The 21,958-nt window shown below is 38.4% G+C and overlaps 3 protein-coding genes across 4 annotated transcripts in view; 1 reads left to right on the forward strand and 2 right to left on the reverse strand.

Moving 5' to 3' along the window:
• Positions 1-18,983, reverse strand: part of LOC106947541 (rhomboid-related protein 1-like) — a 42,245-nt gene extending 23,262 nt beyond the window's left edge. Inside the window, exon 1 of the mRNA XM_015032612.1 lies at positions 18,133-18,983. The gene's annotated coding sequence lies outside the window, so the exon portion shown is untranslated. The remainder of the gene's footprint in view (positions 1-18,132) is intronic.
• Positions 8,544-21,958, reverse strand: part of rhot2 (ras homolog family member T2) — a 35,474-nt gene continuing 22,059 nt past the window's right edge. Inside the window, exons 18-20 of one of the 2 annotated variants that reach the window (XR_001425008.1) lie at positions 20,962-21,164; positions 19,414-20,036; positions 8,544-8,554 (exon numbers count right to left, since the gene is read on the reverse strand). Coding sequence is in view for 1 of the 2 variants with exons in the window: in XM_015032609.1 (XP_014888095.1) it covers positions 19,919-20,036; positions 20,962-21,164 (321 nt within the window). In the remaining variant the exon portion in view is untranslated. Of the gene's footprint in view, positions 8,555-19,273; positions 20,037-20,961; positions 21,165-21,958 lie in introns of those variants that run through there. The other variant, XM_015032609.1, reaches the window with a different exon arrangement.
• Positions 14,954-16,052, forward strand: h1-0 (H1.0 linker histone). Its single transcript, XM_015032613.1, has one exon. It carries the CDS (start codon positions 14,997-14,999, stop codon positions 15,582-15,584), a length of 588 nt encoding a protein of 195 aa, XP_014888099.1. The 5' UTR covers positions 14,954-14,996; the 3' UTR covers positions 15,585-16,052.

Below are 21,958 nucleotides of genomic sequence, written 5' to 3' on the forward strand. Positions count from 1 at the left end.
TCATCCATCCATCCTCCATCCATCCATCCTCCATCATCCATCCATCCTCCATCCATCCATCCATCATCCATCCATCATCAACCATCCATCCATCCACCATCCACCCGCCCACCATTCCATCCATCTATCCTTCATCCATCCATCCATCCATTTTCTCTCTGGAGGATAAAAATCTTCTGTCTGGTTTGATTGTATTTTGTGTTTTTTTTTTTTAATCTCTCTGAACTGCCTTGTTGCTGGAACCAATAAACTTGATTGATCTGATCGATTGGTGTTTTGGTCTCAACTATTCCTTTTTTTAAGGATAGTTTTGTTTACAGAGTCTTTGATTCATTTTGTTTGTTTCTGTTTATTTTAGATATTTAAAATGTTTTCCAGTTTCATTAATTGGACAATAATAAATGAAGCTATTATCAGAAATGTTTCACCATAAATGATGAACTATAAACGATACGTAATAATTGTTTCATGATAAATAAATGCATAAATTCATAATTTCAACAGTTTTTGTTTTATGTCACATATAAATCACACATTTCTTAATTTCATGCCTTGAATGATTAAAAGACGCTTTAGTTTTCCATGTTTATTCTATCATGAAAATCTTTAATCTGATTAATCCAATCGGCTCATTTGACTAACAAAATGTGAGAAAAGAGAAGAGCTGTCAAATCTCTGTTTTGAATTTATCTTTGAAATTACTTACGTTTTTCCCGGATGTGCTTTTGTAATGTTTGTAAACTGTTAAATTTGATTTGAAGTTTGTGTCTTAAGGTATTTCATTATCGTTTTTCATGTTTGTAAAAGTTTGATTTTATTGTAAGTCTGTGGTTTTAGGAAGAACAGTCTCTAATACAGATAGACAAATAAAGGTAAGAGCTAAACAGTTTTTTCTCTTAATAATGGAAATTATTTAAAATTTGAAACTTTTCTTTGCTTTACATCAACATAAGATCTGATTACCTGAAACTTTTAAGTGACAAAAGAGGAAAAACAATAAGTCTGTGAGGCGTTTTGATCAAAAACAGTTTTACCAACATGGTCTCTGCTATAATTAGAAGAACTGAACCGTTTGTGGGGAATTTCACACTGATCAAATGTACTCTACACCAAGCACATTACATTAAATTAGGCACTTTGGATGGCTTCCTGATCCACCACTGAGCTGAAATGTTCCCCACAACAGCAATAAGACGCGACCCAAGTCCTTAATGTAACAACTAATACATGAATCCAAGCTGAAAATAATGAGACCAGGCAGGAAGATCCCAGCACTCAGAGCTGGAGGACGGAGACGCCGTCACTCTGTACTCTGGTTAGAAAGGATTTTTCCTGCAAACATCCGCAGCGACCTCCTTTCCCAGGGAGGGAGGAGAAACGAGCGAGGAAACCTAAACCTCAACTCAGAAAAGAAACAAAGGTGATGAATGCAGCTGAACGGAGACGGGGATGCAGAACGACTCCGGGTCAAAGAGGCTGAGAGGTTCTGATTTATGAGCCGCGGAACCAGAACTCGGATCAACTGCAGCACAAATTTACTCCAGTAAAACGTTTACTGAAGCACTGAGGAACTGATCAAATTATCAATCATTTAACATCTAAAAATTACATCATCCGACAGACCAAAATATAAAGTTAAGTGCAAATTTTAGTATTTTAAAAAATTACAATAATTCATACAAGTATCAAAAATAACAAAATCAGGCAAAATAAAATGTTCAGAAATGATTTTCTTCAATAAAAACTTCTGAAACTTTAGCAGAAACTGCAGGTGAGAGTCTGTCTGGAGGTTAAAACACGTTCGTTTTTCATTCAGTGGGAAGAAAATCCAGAAATTTACTCAAGTAGGAGAAGAAATACGTCAGCATAGAATTACTCAGGTAAAAGTAAAAAGTACAGCGTAGTAAAAATACTACTAAAAGTACCTTTTTAAAAAAGTTACTGTGAGTAAACGTAACTAGTTTCTGCCTAATTCTGTTTATTAGGGACCAACAAAGACAAAAAGCTGTTAAACTGTCTGATCATCTTCATCCCTTTGGAGGAAGATGAAGTTTCACTGCTGTGTTTAGAGTCAGAAGTTTACATACACTCATCAATACTTAAGTACCTGAAAACATATATTGTATTTTTCATTTTATTTGCCAACATCTCTGCCTTCATTGGATGCTAATTCAATAATGTAACTAATTATAGTCCAAATTGTCATGATGTGTGGATGAGGTGGTGAGGAGAGACGCAGAGACCCGGGTTGTGATGAAGATGATGATTTAATGATAAATATCCACGGAACAGAACAACGGGGAGCACAACGAACACACGGCGGCACAGGAAAACTGGCTGGTCCAGACGAGGATCCGACAAGAGACAAAGACAACAGGTGGGACTAAATACTGGGAGGGTAATCAAAGAAACGAGACACAGCTGGGATCAATCAACGGGTAGGACAGAGACTCTCAGGGGAACAGGCTAATACACAGAAAAACCTCAAAATAAACACAGAAAACAGATCACAACACAAATAACGCTAAATATACTAATTATGTATTTTTTAATCGCCACCCTTAGATTTTCCTCTTTCAACCAAACATTAGTAGAAACACACTTCAGTCTGGTGTTTGGGTCCCTTTTTTATTTATTTATTATGAATATTTAAAATGTTCATTAAGATTATTTATTGATCTTTGAGGATGTATTCCTGCATTATCTTGTCATTATTATGATTAAATTACTTGAAACTTGAAAATGGTCTGAAAACAATTATTATAATTTATCACAATAACTTCTGGGTTAAATTAAATGTGTTACTGTGACAGGCGTAGTTCTGCAGCGCTTCGCTTTTAGACGTCAAACTTTTATCCTCACTTAGAAAGTAAACAAGTTGAGTGATGTTAGCAAAGCTGGCTAGCTAAAGTTAGCAATCAATCTGCCTCCATATTCTTCACCCAGTCCTCACAAAGACATTCAGTATCATCTATAAACATTAAGTTAAATATTAATATTAAGTTGTACTGTAATCAGTGTGTACTGATTAAAATACACACTGAATGTTTTAGGGCACCAATTTCCTTTTCTTGTCAGCCATTTGCCAACTAGCTTAGTGCTAACGTCACCTGATATCAGGACGTGTCTCTTGAAGCAAATCCAAATATTTGCTTTAACACCAGGCCTGTGAAAGAAACCAACATGTTTCAGGTTGAGTGAGAACAAAGACTGTGAGCCATCATCAGTGTCTGACCTCAGAAACACTTTCCTGTGAAAAACGGTCAGAAGTTTCCAGAAACAATCAGAAACCGAGAAGAAGCCGCAGAAACACCTTAGTGGGATCGAATTAAAGTTCATGGAGGTAAAACTAAGCCTCTCATGTATCTGAACCTGTTCGCATAGAATTAGAGAAAATCAACTATAAATGTCAAATGTATTTTGAACAAGCAATTCAGCCTGAGATTTTAAATGCATGTGACCTTCATGTCCAAGGTCTGACTGGAGCCGTGTTGTAACGGATTGGGCCGAGGCCACCTTGAACATGGCGGCGCTGCCAGACAGTTACTCTGTCACCTTCTGTTATGCAAATCTGCTGCAGTCCGGTCAAAGCAGGAGCGTCCGTGTTGGTCCTGGAGTCCAGAGAAGACGGGCGACATCCTTAGGGGCGGAAGAAGATTAAAACCGCTGAACTAGCGCTTTGAAACTGTGTGCTCTGAAATGTTTGGGGTGCCGTTTGTAAAGTTACACAGCCAAAAAATGACTATAAATACAGAGCAAGCTAAATATTTAGTTTGCTAAATTAGTTTAGGTTAGTTTGATTGCTAGCTAAATTAGCTAGTTAGTATGGAGCTAAATGTTTAGTTGAGCTCCAAGATAAATAAACAAGATAAATATTTAGTCTGGAGCTCAGCTAAATATTACGTTAGCTAAACATTTAGCCAGTTACGTTTGGAGCTAAGTATTTAGCATTTTAATAATGCAAGTTGAGAATCATAGAAGCGATTTTATTGAATTTGTCAAAGTACATCTTCATGCAATCATCCAATTTTGTCCAAATTATATAAAGTTGCTGGAGTTCTGTGAGCTTCAGCTGCAGTGTAAAGACACTGAAGCAGAAATCTTCCCTTCATGAAGGAGGAAAGTTCTGCGACAAAAAGCAAAAACAGAAAGGACTTTTCATTGGACTGATTCTGGAGCCGCATCAATAAACACCTGAGGATGTTTCTGGGTGGAACCGCGGTCAGATACAAGCAGAAACAGAAACAAATTCACCATAAATTAGCTAAAAAGATGAAAGTTGGATGATGAAGGCTCTCCCAGTGGTCCGGTTCTTCGGGGAGTTCCTGAACCATCAATCATTCACATTTAAACGGATTCTGCAGCAGTGATTGTGCAACACGGGGAAACACCGGAATCGGGTCACTGAGTGACACAGTTTTATCCCAAACCGGCCCACTTACAGCGTCTCCGGGGAAACAAAACAGGAAGGAGTTACAGCTAATCTTAGAAAGAGAAAAAATGAAGAATACATTAGAAATGAAAAAATCTGCTGATATTTTCTGTGGGCGATGCTGCCTCACTGAGAGAAGGCACCGTGCTTCTGAAGCTTCATTAACGGTGACCTGTTATTATAGACAAGATTTTCTTTCAGAATGAGCTGTTTCAGAGTCTCTTGTCACTTTAAATGTAAATGAGTTTCTGCTGGCCACGCCCCCTAAACTGAACACTTACATTGGCACGTTAAAATGCCTGCAAAGAGACGCAATTATACAACCTTACATCTTTGTTGGTTGAATCTCCTGCACAACCAACAAGAAAGCAGCAAGTGGGCTGTGGATGGCAAGTCAACAACAAAACATTTGTCTTTTCCAGCAGCCACTGTGCAGCGCATAAGTAATTAGTGTTGTGTTTGTAATTTTACTAAATTTCTGTAAAGCCTCTGGGTGTTTAGAAAAGAGTTACACAAATGAAATGCATTACTGTTATTATTATCACATATTGACTGAGCAAATGTGCTGGAGTTCCACTGGGGTTATGTCAATGTCAAATTTATTTATATAGCACTTTAAAACAGGTATAAAACTGCACCAAAGTGCTGTACAAGAACGACAACACAAATGACAAAACAGAGTAAAAACAATACATCAATTAAATGCCAAAGATTAAAAATGAGTTTTAATAAGTGATTTAAAATGATCCAGGCTGTGGGCATAGGGTTGCTAGGTAACGGGCAGAGTTCCACTGGGGGTGCTAGGTAACGGGCAGAGTTCCACTGGGGTTGCTAGGTAACGGGCACTGCTTGCTAATTTGTGACGTTACATTCTGGAAGTTTTTGAATCGGATCATTTTCCAGCCAACAAAAAACATGAACTTACTGCCATAACTTACTATTTGGTGGTTTTTTTTTTTTATCTTTATTTTTAAGCACCTTGGCTGTTTTAAGAAGCAGTAGAAACCCAAATGACAGGACAAAAACATGTAAAATGTGAATTTTAAATAGTATGTCACCTTTGGACTAGATTTAAAAACGTCTGGAAACATAGGTCTTCCACGATAACAAATTTTGTTGGATGATTAATTATCCCAGAAATTATTATGATAAACGATAAAACCTTTATCTAATAGCATGAAAATGGCATAAGATATACCCTCTCAAGGATCAATGAACTAATTTCTAAAGAACATTTAACACTGGAACTGGAAAGCACTTTAACTATCCAGAATACATAAACAAACCATAAATTAATTGGATTATGAACAGATAATTATGTTATAACCCTAACCCTTGCCCTTCAAACTGTATTCATCGTTGGACTCAAACTGCCAGTTTGGACTGAGTGTCAAATATTTGCAGCATTTTTTAAAGTACTAAATGACATCATGTCTGTTGCAATTAAGCAAACTCTCTTAGTGCACACTATTTCACACTCGTCTTTTGTATTTGTTGATTAAATACTGCATGAAAATAACGTTAAAACAACAAAGCTTGTGTAAAAGCAAGAGGTCTCACTTTGACATAAAGTGTTTGTGTGATATTTTTTGTGCTTGTGGAAATGTTTTCTAGGAGAAATGAAGGAGTTTTAGCTACAGAAGATGAGAAGACTTTGCAGTACCATTAAAGGTTTTGTTTTGAAAATAAAGTGCGAATGTAACAAGACAGCTTGGTTATTTGTCCTTCAGGTAGTGACTACTGCCCTCTGTTGGTGAAAAATCATATTTCAGGTTTAAATGTCTTCATTAAAACAAAATGATCAGAAAAGTTTCTAAAATAAATCCTGAGACCACAGAAAACATTCAGAGGAAAGAAAATATAAAGCCACTGATGTATTTTTAATATTCTTCACATTAGTCAATGCAGTTATCAGCTGAAAACTTTCAAGAATTTTCAAAACTTAAATAAAGTTAAAGTTTTCCCATTCTTTAAGCAAACGGTTTCTGTCTCTACAGAACTTGGTGTTGGTCCATCTGCTGCTTATTGCAGCAGCTTGGACTCCATTAAGTCTCTGCGTATTAAAGGAGCAAAGGTCAAAGTCAGGATTAGGGCTAAATGCAGCATTACTCAACGAGTTATTTAATAAGATTTACATATGTCCTTCAAATGGTTCGACTTCAGTCATAATTCATAAGGCTGTAACAGAATATCAAAATTCACAAAACTTCAGCACCAAACAACTTCTTCAGACTCTTCTAAAACTAAACTACAACACGGGAAGTGAAACCATAATTACTAACGGCAATGAACTTGTGATGTATGTTGGTCTGTGTGAAGTAGCCATTAGCAGGAAGAGGCCATGTTTGGTCTCCCATTCTAAATATTTCACAGAATTGGAAATACATGTGGGCTTGTTTGCTTATGTCTTAGTGTTAGCCGTTAGCTATATTAGCATAATAGAACCATAGTCACTTCACATTAGTTGGGAAAGTTATGTTGGCTTTCTGTAATCACGCTGTTGCATTTGGCTGCAATGGCGACAATTTTATAGCTCATTAAAAAGGGATGAAAGATATGAAAACATGAATACTGCTGTTCTGGCCGATAACCGATATCTATGAATATAATATGCATTTCCTTGCTCAAACAACACTATAGACGAGTTAACGTTAATCTGTGAATTCAGACTTTGATCTGCTGAGATAAAAAGTTTTAATTTTGAGATTAAAGTTAGAATTCTTAAATTAAAATCAGAATTCAGAGGGAAAAAAAACAGAAATTTTAGATCAAAGTCAGAATTTTGAAAAAAGTCAAAAGTTTCAGAACAAAGTCAGAATTCTGACATTAAAGTCAAATTTAATTTCTTTTTCAGTGGCACTAATTGTCTTCCGTACAACACTGTAAATACGACCACAAGGCTTTCATTCTGTGCTTCAGTTAAACAGCCACAAACCAGAGCTGCGTCACAATTCTTTAAATAAAATAAATGCTCATTGTTCGTGCGCTGGCCAATTTAAATTTAAATGACGCGCAACGGTTGGTTGGAAAAGCAGGGAGGGGCGCTGGCTGTTGATTCATCATCTGTAGTTTTCCGATGGACAGTTGACCTAAATACTAACGACTTCAGACACAACAGCTACCAACCGGTCCAGTGGGTCAGGAAGCCACATCCACCACTCATGGTTTTCAGAAACATAAAACCGGAACATTTTGTTTGGGTTTGTTTGGGTTGTAGAACCCTTTTGATCAATTTCCCCATTTAAATAATTATATTATTGTTGGTATGATAACAGCTTTAGATGCAGTGCTGAATATATGCTTGTTTTTGCTTCAGATAACCTAAATAAATACAAAATAAAGTTTTCAAATGATAACTACTTTATTAAAGAAACACAAACTGAACTGTCCCTGTGTGGAAAAGAGTAACTAATAAATGGTTGATCTACTATTGGCAGACATTGTAGCTTCCACTGTTTATTTTAACTTGTAAATTTTAATTTTGCTATATTAAGCCTAGAGGGCAGAATTTCATGACTACATCAACTAAAGCAAGTCGTTCAAACCCTTAAACTGTAGCAAATGCCCTGTGAAAGCAAAGCCCCACCCCAGTAAAATGTAAAAAATAATAATTTCACAAAGTGGGCGGAGTCAATATGCACTAAGGGGCGTGGCCAACTGTGTGGATGAGCAGGGGGGTGGAGCAGCACTGTCACTACCTCGGTGACTTTGTTGCTTTATTTCGCAGATTTTCGGACATTATTGCAAAAGAATTTAGCAAATTTTGTTCCAAAAAAGCGATTAGCTACGTTTTTTTGTTTTTTGTTTTTGTCAAAAAGTGACTAGCTACAAATTTAGCTACTTTTTTTGTTATTGGAGACTTTTGTGGCGACATGTGAAAGCAACCAAGAGAGCAGCAGGTGCGTTCAGTAAAAACTGGGAAATCAGAACGTAGCTGGAAAAATATTACAAGGTGATTTAAGGTTAAAAAAAAAAGAAGTAAAATTTTTCAAACAAATGAACTTATACACTGTAAAAACACAAAATTTTACCAAAGATTTTTGGTCTAGTTTTGATTCACTGGAATATATTTTTCCCCATGTTATAAATTGTATCATAAACTTCACTTATAACTAGCACTTTCTCATAAATATGAAATTATTGACAAACAAGCTTCTATTTCTTGCTGAAAAGTTACTTGCAAGTTAGTTTGTCTTATTTCAAGATACTAACACTAGACATATTTCTATATTTTCTGTGCAGAAACTGATTTAAACTTTAAGCTGGAGAATGCTGTGAATAGTCAGCAGATCTGCGTTGTTTCATATTTTTCGACAGCCGATTGGTTTTATGGAATGTGTTTCCAGTGACGCAGCCGTCCGCCGTGTCTGACTGACAGGTGACAGGTGCTGCCAGCATCTGCCGGGGGAAGCCGGTCATCTGAGAGGAACTCCGACAGCCGACACGGTTTTATTCTGCCGAGGAGACGCAAGTCGTTCTGACGTGTCCACAAAGAGAGCTGTGTTTTTGGACTGACGTCGGATCGGTTCTGGTGGAGTCCCACCTGCTCAGAAAACCAACTGTCCAAACCGACAATCACAACTTCCCACCGCCTGCCTTCAGCTGCACGCCAAACACGACTGCAACTAACAGTTACTGCAGTTATCGATTAGATTAATGGATTATTCTGACAATCTGATGACTAATTGATTATTCTGACGATTAACCGATTAATCAATTCATTAATTTCTTTTTAAAAATTGTCACATTCTACAGATTTTGCATTTAACAATTTAAGGTGTTTTTACACAATTTTAAACACATTAAAAGATTAAAATAAACAAAATTTTATTTAAGATGAAATAATTTATTGCCCATAAATCAATAACAGAACTCCTTTTGTGAATTTGAACAGGCTGAAGCTAAAACTGCTGCTAGAGTCGCTTTTAGGGCTGGACAATAAATCAATAACAATATATATGGTGACAAATACATCAATATCAATACATCTGATAGAATATTATTCTATCAGATGTATTGATAGGTTGGTGGAATCATCTCACTCGCTCTTTGGTTGCCTAGCAACAACCTGCTGAGTAAGAAGCCGTTTCAAGTTCCCCCTAACTTTGGTTGCCTAGCAACGACCTGCTGAGTTCCCCCTAACTTTGGTTGCCTAGCAACAACCTGCTGAGTAAGAAGCCGTTTCAAGTTCCCCCTAACTTTGGTTGCCTAGCAACGACCTGTTGAGCGACTGGCGCAGAAGCAGTTCCAAGTTTCCTCAATGATCATAACTGTGGATAAAACTGTAACAACTGGAACGCAGAATTACTGCTGTTGATACAAGGAGCGGCCATTTTGGAACAGGAAATACAACTTCATATGGTGTTCCAAATCCCGTTGATCTTTTGGACTGGGAAGTCAGAATTTCCAAGTCAGGAGCACAGCTACTACTGAAGTACAACCACATGACTGCTGTTGGTGCAAGAAGCAGCCATTTTGAAACGCATAGTCCACAGTACAGGTTGCTCTCAGTTTCCCAGTCAGAAATCTGACTTCGGAGGGCGTTCCAGCTGATTTTTCGACTGGGAAGTCGGAACTTCCAGTTGTGTTCGGAACGTTGATGTGTGGAGCAGCCATTTTGGGATGCAATGTCTGCCGTACAAGTCTGAACTGTCGCTCCCATTTCCCAGAGGGAAATCTGGCTTCAGAGGGCGTTCTGGCATTTACAGTGAAAGTGACTCAGTTAGATTTTCTTTCTACTTTTTAAATTATATTTCATAAAATTTCAACAACAGTCTTTTTTAGAGTCCTTTTTTGTAGTTTTAATCTAAAATTTTGATTAAAAGAATGACTTCAAACAGAACAGGTTAGTTAGTCCTCTCCTCTTTTCTTTCTCGTTTGGCCAAAGCAAACCCAGAACAAACTGATTTAATCCAACCTCATCATTTAAGGCTGGACAGCGGCGTGCACATCAAAGCAGCGCAGCAGGAACGCGTTCAGCGTGCGATTATCGCAGGATGAGCCTGAACTCAGCACTGATGGAAGACAAACCGGAGACTTCGGGAAAGAGATCGGACTTCAGAGCGTTTTGGTCGGCTAAAATTACAAACCAGCTTCAGACAAACTTAGAGCCGCAGTGCTAAAATAAACCAGCCACGTAGATGGTGGAGCGTCGTCTTTAAATACACACGAAATATAATATAATACAACATTCTGCTGCGCCTGACTCCAGGTGAAATAAGCCATAAGTGGGTCAGGCGTTATGTAAGCTGCATACATGTTCTCCTCAGGCGTGATGCGAGTGCTCAAAGAGTCAGAGAGGAGAACAAGTGAATAACTGTATATGGTTTAAACAAAGCAGCAGGACAGAGACCATCCAGCAGCTTAACCTAAACACATCTCTGCATTTCGTCAGGAACTTTCCAGCTTCACTTTTAGGAGTTTATGACTAAGCTCAGGTCCACTTTTCATACAAAATCCTTTGACATTAAAGGTGTAGCAAGTAACTTTTATTTAAAAAAAAATGTTTTTACAGAATTATTACATCTGTCTCCAGGTAGAAACAGTATGAGACTGAATCTGTGAAAAGAAATCCTTGGATAAACTTAATTTGATTGCTCGTTACAAATTAATGTTGCTGGGATCAGGCAAAGATGACGCCCGGAGTTGTCTTTGTGAATCAAAATGGGTTTTATTTACCTTAACACGAGAAAACTCAGTCTGTCACACCTGGTGCCTATCGCTCCTCAGCAGACAAAAAACAGAACACCGGCTCGCAAAACGGCACGTTCGAGGAACACACGTAAAACAGACACATTCAATGACATATAGGAAATATTAGTACAGACGATCATGGCACAAGACAGACACAAAATAAAGTTCTGAAGGAATTAACTTATTATAATGAAACAAATTGGGTGGGGTACCGGTGAACTGTAATAAACACGAACAGTAAAATAAATAAACTAATAAATTCAGTGTATCTCACATTAATCACATTTTTAAAGTTGGAACGCCTGTTTTCTTTTTCCAGTGTAACTAGCTTTAGCATTTATAGCATTCTTTGCTATCTGAAAGAAGCTGCAGCAGAGCAAGGAGGAGGCTGTGTTTTTCATAAAAATTACAAACTGTAGCCTTAATAAGGGCTAAGAATGGAAACCACATAACTGAATAAATAAATAAAATAAATTAATAAAAAGTATCATTCATATTTATAGGCATTGCCATTGCCACCCCGTGTATTGAATTTTTTCATCGTTTACCTTCAACTTCATGGCATAAAGTATGTTTGTCTTTCTGTGGGTGTTGATAGTATTCTAATTTGTTCCACATTTTTCAAACTAAAAACTTTTTTTTTTTGAGTGTGTCCGTTGGCATAAGGTAATTTAGAGGGGGGATGGAGGGGAAGTTTGCCCGGGGAGCCAAAGAGGGTAGGACCGCCCCTGCAGTGTTGATTGAATAATTTTAAAAACTGATTATAAAATCTGCTAAAGACACTTAAGATCCCAATTTTTTTACCTTTAATTTACCTGGAAATCACTATAGAGATAAAATCTGCAGAGGAAAACAATCAACAAATTATAATAAACAAAATTACTCTGACAGCACCCCTCCATGTACCGTCACCATGTCATGATGGTGTAATTTGAGGCACATAATCTGTAAAAAGATTGATCTCCTCTACTTCCTCCCTGAGCTACTATTGTGTTCTGAAGAAATGTACCGCTACTGACCAAAAACAAATCACAGGCAGGAAAACGGCCTTGCCCTGCGACAGACTGGCGACCTGTCCAGGTGACCCCACCTGTCGCCCGGAACGTTAGCTAAATCTAAATGAGCTAAATACCAGCACATTTAGAAAATATGTTGCTAAATGTTGAGAAATTTAACTGACTGTTATTTAGCTAAATGTTGACAAAAGTCATATAAATGTGGCAAATATTAGCATATTTAGCTAAATGTGCTAATATTTTCCAGTTAATAAAAAAGGACCCAGCCTGGTAAAAACCAGCCTGCGTCATCCAGATGGTTTGGACTCTGGCTTTTTAAAAGTGTTTGTTTCCTGGAGTCTTGGACTCTCCTGATGTTTTAAATTTTAACTGATTGCTAACGTTTGCCCATGTTAAATGCAAGTTTGACGCTATGAAGCTTACCGGAAGTTGCCTGCGCTGTAAGCAACCATCTTTTACTGTTGTAGAGAAGAGACGAGCAGACCAAGATGGCTGTTGTTGTTAATCCAATATTTGGAATTGAGGCCGACCCGGACTGAACGGCTTCGTTCACTTCCATCGCTGCCGCCATTGCTACAACTACAGGCAGACTCGAAAATGACGTAATCATTCACAACTTCCCCTTCTGGTCGCTGATTGGCCAGCTGGAAATTCAACGGGAGCGAATTAAAGTTCACAAGAGAAAGTCCAGAGGCGCTTTATTTAATTTATTTATTTATAAAGCAGGACGCTCTTACGACAAACGCTCTGTGGAATAAAATTATATTTCAATCTGATAAACAGTCAACAAATTATGTAATAAAGTTATTAAAAGGAGCTTTCAATCCATTTATTTCCAGCACAAAGGCATCAAAGCAGCACAGTCTAAAGATGGCAGGTTCACTATTGCATAATATTTTCCGGTTAATAGTTTTGGGACCTGCAGGGCATCACATCCGAACAGAACCAGGTCCAGTTTCTAGGGAGGAGGTCCCTCTGTCGGTGGCCGCGAGCAGCAGTCCAAACCCGGACCGAAGTCTGACCTCACTCCCCTTCATTTACTATCAAATAAATGAATGAATGAATAAATAATAATGAAGATGATAATAAATAAAAACCAGAGGATTTATTTCCCAGCAGATCTGAGTCGACCTGTTTACGCACAGCCAGAGTAATAAACAATGCGCCATGTTCTCCATCTCCTCTTTCTGTTAGGATTTATTTTTTTCTACATTTAAATGTTTCTACTCACAAAACACCGACTCAGCTTACTACTTCTCCCTTTTCCTTTCACCAATAACTCATCCATCCACCCATTCACTCCACCTTTCAGTAAACAAACAGCCTCACACAAACAAAACAACAACAAATGGTTGCAGGTGACATCAAGTAGAAGCTCAATTGAAATTAAATGGGATGTTTTTGGCAAGTGCTTAAAGTGAATTGAATCCTGCATCAGTCTGGATCGTGGATGTGATGCGCAGGAAGGTGGGAACTGGGTCATCATCCAAAAAGCGGCTCAAATTACTTAATAATTACGGCAGAAAAGTCGGAGGAAATCAGCTCTTCTTGTGTCTGTGACTGAATCAAAATGGCGTTTCAACGAGGGACATCAGCGCAAACATTAAAAATAAGAAATAAAGCTGCGTAAATAGAGGTCAAACTTTTATTATTAATTCAAATCGATGCGTTCGGGATCATAATACAGAGAGAAACAGGAAGAAGATGAAATGATTGGGTTCTGATGCGCCAGCGTCTAAACAAAAGACAGCCATCATCACTGCTCCCTGCACTGAAGGACTTTGGTTCCAGCTCCAGTCTGCAAACCCCGCACCCTCCCCCCGCACGCAGCCGGTCCCGCACCTGAAGTGAAGCCCCCCTCTGCCTCAGCTCGGATCCCCGTCAAAAACAAACGTGACAACCCGAACCAGCAGCCTTTAACTTCACCTGATGTTTGGAGGCGCTGGCAACTTTCCTGACAATGGAGCTTCAGAGGCGACTACCATAGTGATAGTTATAAGCAAATCTGGCGCAAAAACGAGAAATAACGCAAACACAAAGGTTGCACTGCACCCCGAATAAAGCCCCGATGAAGTCCCGGCTGTCACCTGCGGCTTCCAGGTCGTGACATTTGATTTATTGCGGGTTTAACAGCAAATAATCTCGAACACGTCATTCAAAGTCAATGGCCGGGCTGTGTTAGTTGGGAAAACGTATCGAAGTATTAAAAGGATAAACGGAGACCTGCGCAGTCGGAACTTCACGCATCCGATCAGTTAAAGATTCAATTTTAATGTGCGTTGCGTGTCATCCCGCAAGGTTCCGTCTGTTCGGGTCAATTTGACGGGAATTGGGCAAAATTGTTGGCGGCGCGCGTTACTTCCAGCGGGTTTTCCCGGAATAAAAGTTGTTCGCCGGTGGAAACGGAGGCGGCCGAGCTGGCGGACGGGAAGCCGGATGTCTCCACCACCGGCCCGGCGCGTCCGGTGGACCGCGGAGGATGCGTGGGTTTTATATTTGACCTCAGATGGAGGATGAAGAAACACAAACGGGACGGCGCCAGTTCCATGGAGTCCGCTAGATCAGCTGCTGGCAGTTGGTGTTCTCAATCACGTCCGCAGATAGGCTTCATAGGCTCAATGGAGCGCCTGTGGAATAAGACACTTAAAGTGAACCCGGACACCGAAGACGCACTTTTTAAATTTTTTGGACACTTACGCCGAAACTGCTTTTTCTGGCGTTTTGCTTTCAGGATACACTGTTTCACATTGGTTTTATTTTTCCTACCGGTGAGGCGTTCAAAAGCTGCGGGGAAATTACACCTCCAAGAGTTTTTGATTAACTTTATTTTTAAAAGGAGAATTGAAGAAGTCACAATGGCAGAGACGTCGGCCGCTCCAGCCAAAGCAAAACGGGCGTCGAAACCAAAGAAACCCGCGTCGCATCCAAAGTACTCGGACATGATTAAAGCGGCTATTGTTCACGACGCGAGTCGGAGCGGAGCGTCCCGTCAGTCCATCCAGAAGTACGTGAGGAAGAACTACAAAGTGGGCGACAACGCCGACGTCCAGATCAAGATGGCCCTGAAGAGGCTGGTGGCGTCCGGGATGCTGCGCCACACCAAAGGCATCGGCGCGTCCGGGTCCTTCCGGCTCACCAAGCCGGAGGACTCCAAAAAGCCCCCCGCCAAGGCGCCGGCTGCAGCCAAGCCCAAAAAAGTGGCCAAACCCAAACCCAAGAAGGCGGCCAAACCCAAGAAGGTGACCAAGACGCCCGAGAAACCCAAGAAGGCGGCCGTCAAGAAAGTGAAAAAGGTCGCGAAGAAGGCGACACCTGCGAAAACCAAGAAAGCGCCGGCAAAGAAACCCAAAGCGGCCAAAACCAAGGCGAAACCAGTGAAGAAGACGGCCAAGCCCAAGGCCAAGACACCCAAGAAGGCTGCGAAGACTTCCAAAAAGAAGTGAACGGACTCTTTCTGAAACCCACTGTAAATACTTGAGGATTTTTTTTTCGTATATGTATTATTTTTGTAAGATTTCATGCAAAAAGTCTGTTTATACCTGTAGTTTTTCCTCCATCCATTGCAGCATCAATAGACTGTAAAACTAACTGTGGACATTTTCATTCTGTTGATATTTGAGTCTGAGGAAAACGTGTATATTTATAAAATATACAGCTGAACTAATGAGTAGTTATTGTTGGTGCTCAACAATAACTACTAACAACATCCCAACGTGTTAAAAACTATTTCCAATGTATGTCAATAAAAACAACTTCCAACTTCTTGTCCTCATTTTACACAAATATTACAGAAAGATGCACTTTATTCACAGCTTTAAAACTTAACATATTACTCTAACAGCACGTATTTGCATCACATTGCCAGAAAAAAATTATAAAAAGCTGCGTTAATAAAACCTTTTTGAAAAATCTGTTTCCAGGGGCGTATCCAGAAAGTTTTCTAAAGGTGGCCAGATCCTGGGAGGAGAGGGGAGTGAGGGTAGAAAAAAATCTAAATAATGTTTTAAATTGTAGATATTGAAATACATTTTAAATGGGGATAATTTCCACTCATAGATACAGATTAAATCTGAAGTTTTATTAATACAGTGAAATGTAACTACAGTTTGGTTTAGATATGTTGATTAAATTACATTAAAAATAAATATAAATTAAAATAAAAATATTTTATTGATCCTAAATGAATAATTTAAAAATAATTTAAAAACTGAACAAAAAAAATGGATGGAATTAATTTTTTTTGCAGTTAAACTTATCACCGCTATGCAGAAATAATGATTAAATCCACCCAAATAAAGTAAATATATATTTTAATTAGAAAATAGAAGATACACTGAAAATCATTAAAGAATAATTTTATTCAAGTACATTTCTATAGTGAACCTTAAAATTTAGGTCTGTTTTTTTCCTGATTCTTTGTTCTGCAAATTTATATTTTCAAGTATGAATGTTTTAACATATTGAAAAATATTTTTAACTCAAGAAAATAATAAACATGATTTCCTTCTATTATAGACTAAAATATGCTATTCTGGATCAGAAGTGAGCGTGACAGGCACTCAGAAAGAAATGCTATGCAGAATAAAAAAGAAAACATATTAACATAAACACAAACAAATTTAAGTGGATTCATGCATCTTGTTTAAAGCAATATTATGCATGAATCCAGTGGAGGAATTGACACTTAGGATGGGAAAAATCATTATGCAAGTTAGACTTTGACTCTACAAAATACAACATCAGCTCATTTTAACTTTTCCCAGACACCAAAGGTGATTTTAGAGATAAAATGAAATACACTAATGTTATTAAGGCTAAATAAAGGCAAAAATTATATTTGAAAACGTCAGGTGCAGGAGGGATCTTTCCATCATCATTTCAGCTTCAGCAGATGATTGAAGGGGAAATCTGTGTCGACACACCCATATTTAAATGTTCTGCTTCCCACCTGACGAACAAATACTGCCACCGTGTGGTAGCGCAGGGAAATGGCGCCTTTTCTATTCACAGCAGGAAAAACAAGAGGCGCATAAATACAAGTCAGCGTTAAAAATACTATAGTTGGATTATCTGTTAATGGCTACTAAAAATGAAACAAAACCTGAGGATAAACTTTAAAGATAGTTCTGATGATTAGAGAAATGTTAAATGTCACGACATTAATAATTCAACACAAAATGTCCATGTTTAAGTCAATGAAAGCTCTTAAAACCAAACAATTTCAAAAATAATTTCAAATGCACGAACAGAATCACCGTTCATTAATTAGCTACACTTTGTTGGTGCCTTTTTCTTGCAAGACAACCTTAATATCCGAGGCTATCTGAAGAGAAATCAAAAATTCAGATTTCTAAATAGCACATTTTCAATTTTAGAGCCCAGAGTTCATTTTTTGTCTTGAAATTTTTCTATCTACAGTGACCCTAATTCGTCGTCCTACATAATATCAGAACAAAGTCGTACAACCGAAAGTCAAAAATATACGAAAATAAAGTCATTATGAAAAATCAAGTCGAAATATGAGAGAGAAAAAAAAAAAGAGAATAAAGTTGTAACATTACCAGAATAAAGTCGCAATATTATAAGAAAACTGTATGACGGAAATTCATCAAAAATACTCATGAAATAAAGATAAATATTGAACAGAATAAATATCTGAATAAAGTCGCAACGTTAGTAGAATGTAGTAGTAATTTTGTAATTCCCACTTAAAAGTTAAAATGAGGGATATTGAGCATCTTGTGAAAATTTAATTTGGTATCTAACAAATATGAGAATCAACACAAATAACAGGAGGCGGTCAGAGCTACATAACTAAGATTTTCTAGTCATTTTCTTCTGGTAATATTGTGTCTTTATTCCAGTAATATTATGACTGTAGTTCCGTAAAAAATATCTTAGTCTGACCTTAATACTCCGTTGTACATTTTTTAATAAACACATATTTAAACTTCTGACCAATCACGCAACACTTTGGAGAGTGTTCGGTACCTTTAGCTCCGATGTAGCTTAGCTTTGCGTATTTTCGGTGTTCCCGAAGTTCTCACTCTTCATTTCGGGAACTTTGCACACAGTGAAGTTTATGTCAAAGTCGGTCTTCTCGGAAAGTCGGTAAAAACCAAAATTAGTCCAAATGTTTGCCTTCAACAAAAACGGGCCGGTTGATTTTCTTTTTTTCTCTTTTGTAGTTTCCTGCTTGTTTTGGTGCTTTCCGCGCATGCGTACGTTCCGGTCCCGCCTGCGTGATGACGTCAGGACGTCCCGCGTAGTTACGAAATAGAGGCCAGCAGATTTGTTTCCATTTTGCTAGATTTTGGTACATTTTAAACCGTAATAAAATGAGAATCGCGACCCGTTGCACTCACTCCGGTCTGGTCTTTTATTAAGCATCTGAATCTGTTCACTTTCAGTAATAAAAAAGTTTTTGAAAAGTCACAGAAATGTTTCCTGCAGAACCATCCACCTCTCAGCTTAATCACAAACTGTTTGGTGTTGGGCAACCGGAACCAGCAGCAGGTTCTGTAACTGGGTCAGTCAGGAGCAGAGGAACAGAGAAACACAGGCCAGCTTCAGTCTCATTAAAACAACCTGGAGGTGAGGAGAGGAAACTGGAGGCACATCAGATAAACCCGGCATGTTTTCCTTCAGTCAGTCAGACACAACGGTGCGTTGGGACATTGTAGATGGAATGAAAAATTAAAAGGTACATTTCTAAGAAAAATGAGATTTATCTCAGAAACTTCCCAGAAACCCCCCCAGATATTTTGGAAGTTTTCATGTTTCTTCTTGAATTTTTTTTTTTATTATTATTTTTTTCTAGCAAATTTGCAAGTTTTCAAACAAAAATGTTCTATTTTTTTTTCTACAAAGTTTCTGAGATTGATCTGAACATTTTTTAATTTTCTCTAGCAATTTTTCGCCTTTTCAAAATCAGAAATTTCCACTTTTTCTAGAGATTGTTTCCTAAAAATATGAGTTTTTTTCTGAGTTTGAAAACTCATATTTGCTAGAAAAAAAACTCGAAAAGTTGAAAATTTTTGACTTTTGAAGCTAATTTTTTTTTTCTAGAATATTTCTGACTTTAATTATAAAATTTCAGATTTTTTCTTGAAATTTTTTTGACTTTTCAAACTGAGAATTTTACTTCATTTCCCTTTGACTAGGTAAAGACCCTTTTAGATAAATATCTCATTTTCAAGAGGGACCTGTGCAGAAATTTTCTAGAAAAATTCAGATTTTTTTGGCTGAAATTTGCTCATTTTTTCTATCTACCTCCCTAACACTGTTAAAATCAAAAGTCCATTTCCTCAATAAAAGCAAATGTCTTCATGCAACAGAAGCAACCTCACCATCAGAGGGTTTAACTGAATGATTTGTGGAGCTAAATCTTCCTGTTCAGGGTAAAACCAGGTTCCAGCAGTTATTTGGCAATCATATCAGGATTTCATGACGTTTTGTATCAGCTGGTCTGAACGTCCAGCACTCTGATTCTGAATAATTTGGCATCATTTTCATTTGCACGCGCTGCTTGCATGCAGAACATGATCTGTAACTCAGATCTGCTGATGGGGCAGCAGGAGGCGGGAGCATCTTCCTGATGAAAGCACCTTGGTGTTCAGGAAGAGAAGCTGCTCTTCAGGCCAGCTGGTGAAGCGTAAGGCAGCAGCAGCGGGGGGAGTAACCTCCAGCAGAGGTCAGAGGTCAGACAGAGAGCAGGGCAGATGGAAAACAGTTCGGCCTCCAGGTTTGGTCGTGACGGATGGAGATAATCGTCGGGTCATTTTAGCCGAGCCACGGCTCTGTAGACGGCGAAACCCAGAACGGCGACCACAGCGGAGCCCAGAGCCACCCGCAGCCAGAAGGAGGCGCTGCTCAGGTCCGACCCGTTCAGGTGGCTGGAAAACAAAAACCATCCGTGAAACACAAACCAGCAAGAGGTTTCCGCTCGAGCCGAGCAGATGAAAAACACCAGAGTCACTTTCATACCAGGTTTTCTCCATTTTCTTTACTAAACGTAAAATAAAATAAAAAATATTTAAAAAGCTGATGTTATTTGGAGTTTTAGGCCCAGGCTACAGTAACTTCTGTTTAACTATGATAATAAAGTCATAATGTTATCAGAACAAGGAGAATCGTGATAATTTGATAATTTAAACATAAAGTTTAACTTCACAAAATGCTCAACATTCTTCATTCTAATGTTTTATTGTTCCTCGTTTTCTCCTCATGTTATTACGGCTTTATTCTTATTTTATTTTGACTTAATGTAGCATTACTTAATTTACACATTTTTTCTTGCATTACTACATTATTATATTATTGTGACTTAATGTAGTGCAACTTCATTCTACAAATATTACTTTATTCTCATATTACTAAACATTTACCAAATTTATTCTCATATTTTTACATTTTTCCTGTATTATTGTGATTTTATTCTCATTTTTTGTCCTTTCTCGTATCACTACGACTTCGTCCTGTTAGCCTTATAAGTTTCATGATTACAATAAAAACTGCAGCCTGGCTCTAAACATCATGGAGTTCACCTGAATCAAGTCCAAATGAATAAAAGATGGCCGCCCTGACGTCACTCTGAACTACGGAAACCCAAAGAATGCATCGTGAGAAAAAATAAAGATTTTACAAGAATTAAATAAAATAAGAAGTTTGATTAAGCAAATCTATTTATCACTCAGCCCTGTTGTCTTGCAAATTTCAAATCCACTTTCAAAAATACATTATTGACCCCAAAGTGAAATTATTCCATGCCGGTTCTGGTGTTTGCTGTAGTGTTGGTTCTGGACCGGTTCTGGTACGTACGGGTGCATGGCGGCCCAGGCCAGCCTGCTGTAGATGCTGCTGCCGGCGGCGTCGAGCGTCAGGCCGCAGAACGGCAGCGGCGGCGGCAGGCGGTGCTTGTAGCAGAACTCGGCTGGCGTCATGCCGTGGAACTGCTTGGCTTCAGGAAGATCCGCTTTGGAGGCGACCAGAACACACGGAACGCTGCCGTCCATGTAATGTTGCTAAACATGGAGGACACAGAGAAACTAAGCCGCCATTTTGACTGGCTGCTCCTCTAAGGAGCAAAATAAATTCAGTTTCTATCGTCTGACTGGAAAATATCCAACATACAGATGATTTTCATTTAATGCTTCATTTCTGCTGGAACTGTTGCTGAGTCTCAATCACAATAAAATAAACATTTTTAAAATGATATTTGAATTAAAGTCACAGCTTCTAGATTTTCCATGTTAAACTTTCAGATTATTCCAGATGTAACTTTCCACAGATTTTCAAGTTAATCTGAAATTAGGAAATACTGGAAATACTGGAGTTCACAATGAAGACTCCAATGAAGAAAAGAAAAAAGGAAAGAAGAAAAATTAACCGAGGAAGGAAGAGAAAAGGCAACAAGACAGAAACCAACATCGATCAGATTGGCGAGTAAAAATCTACCATTGTCTGCTGATACAGCTAACGCTAAAGCCAACAACGCTAATGCCAACAACACTAAAGCCAACAACGCTAAAGCCAACAACGCTAAAGCCAACAACGCTAAAGCCAACAACGCTAATGCCAACAACGCTAATGCCAATGCTAAAGCCAACAACGCTAATGCCAACAACGCTAAAGCCAACAACGCTAATGCCAACAACACTAAAGCCAACAACGCTAATGCCAACAACGCTAAAGCCAACAACGCTAATGCCAACAACGCTAAAGCCAACAACGCTAATGCCAACAACACTAAAGCCAACAACGCTAAAGACAACACTACTACCACCAACAACCCAAAAGCCAACAACGCTAACGACAA

This window comes from Poecilia latipinna, unplaced genomic scaffold (assembly GCF_001443285.1).
Source record: "Poecilia latipinna isolate Pla-1442-1.1 unplaced genomic scaffold, P_latipinna-1.0 Scaffold247, whole genome shotgun sequence".
NCBI classification, from domain to species: Eukaryota; Metazoa; Chordata; class Actinopteri; order Cyprinodontiformes; family Poeciliidae; genus Poecilia; species Poecilia latipinna.

What these genes read in the sequence shown, in the direction of transcription:
- h1-0 (XM_015032613.1), top strand. Translation starts at nt 14,997, where the DNA reads ATGGCAGAGACGTCGGCCGCTCCAGCCAAAGCAAAACGGGCGTCGAAA.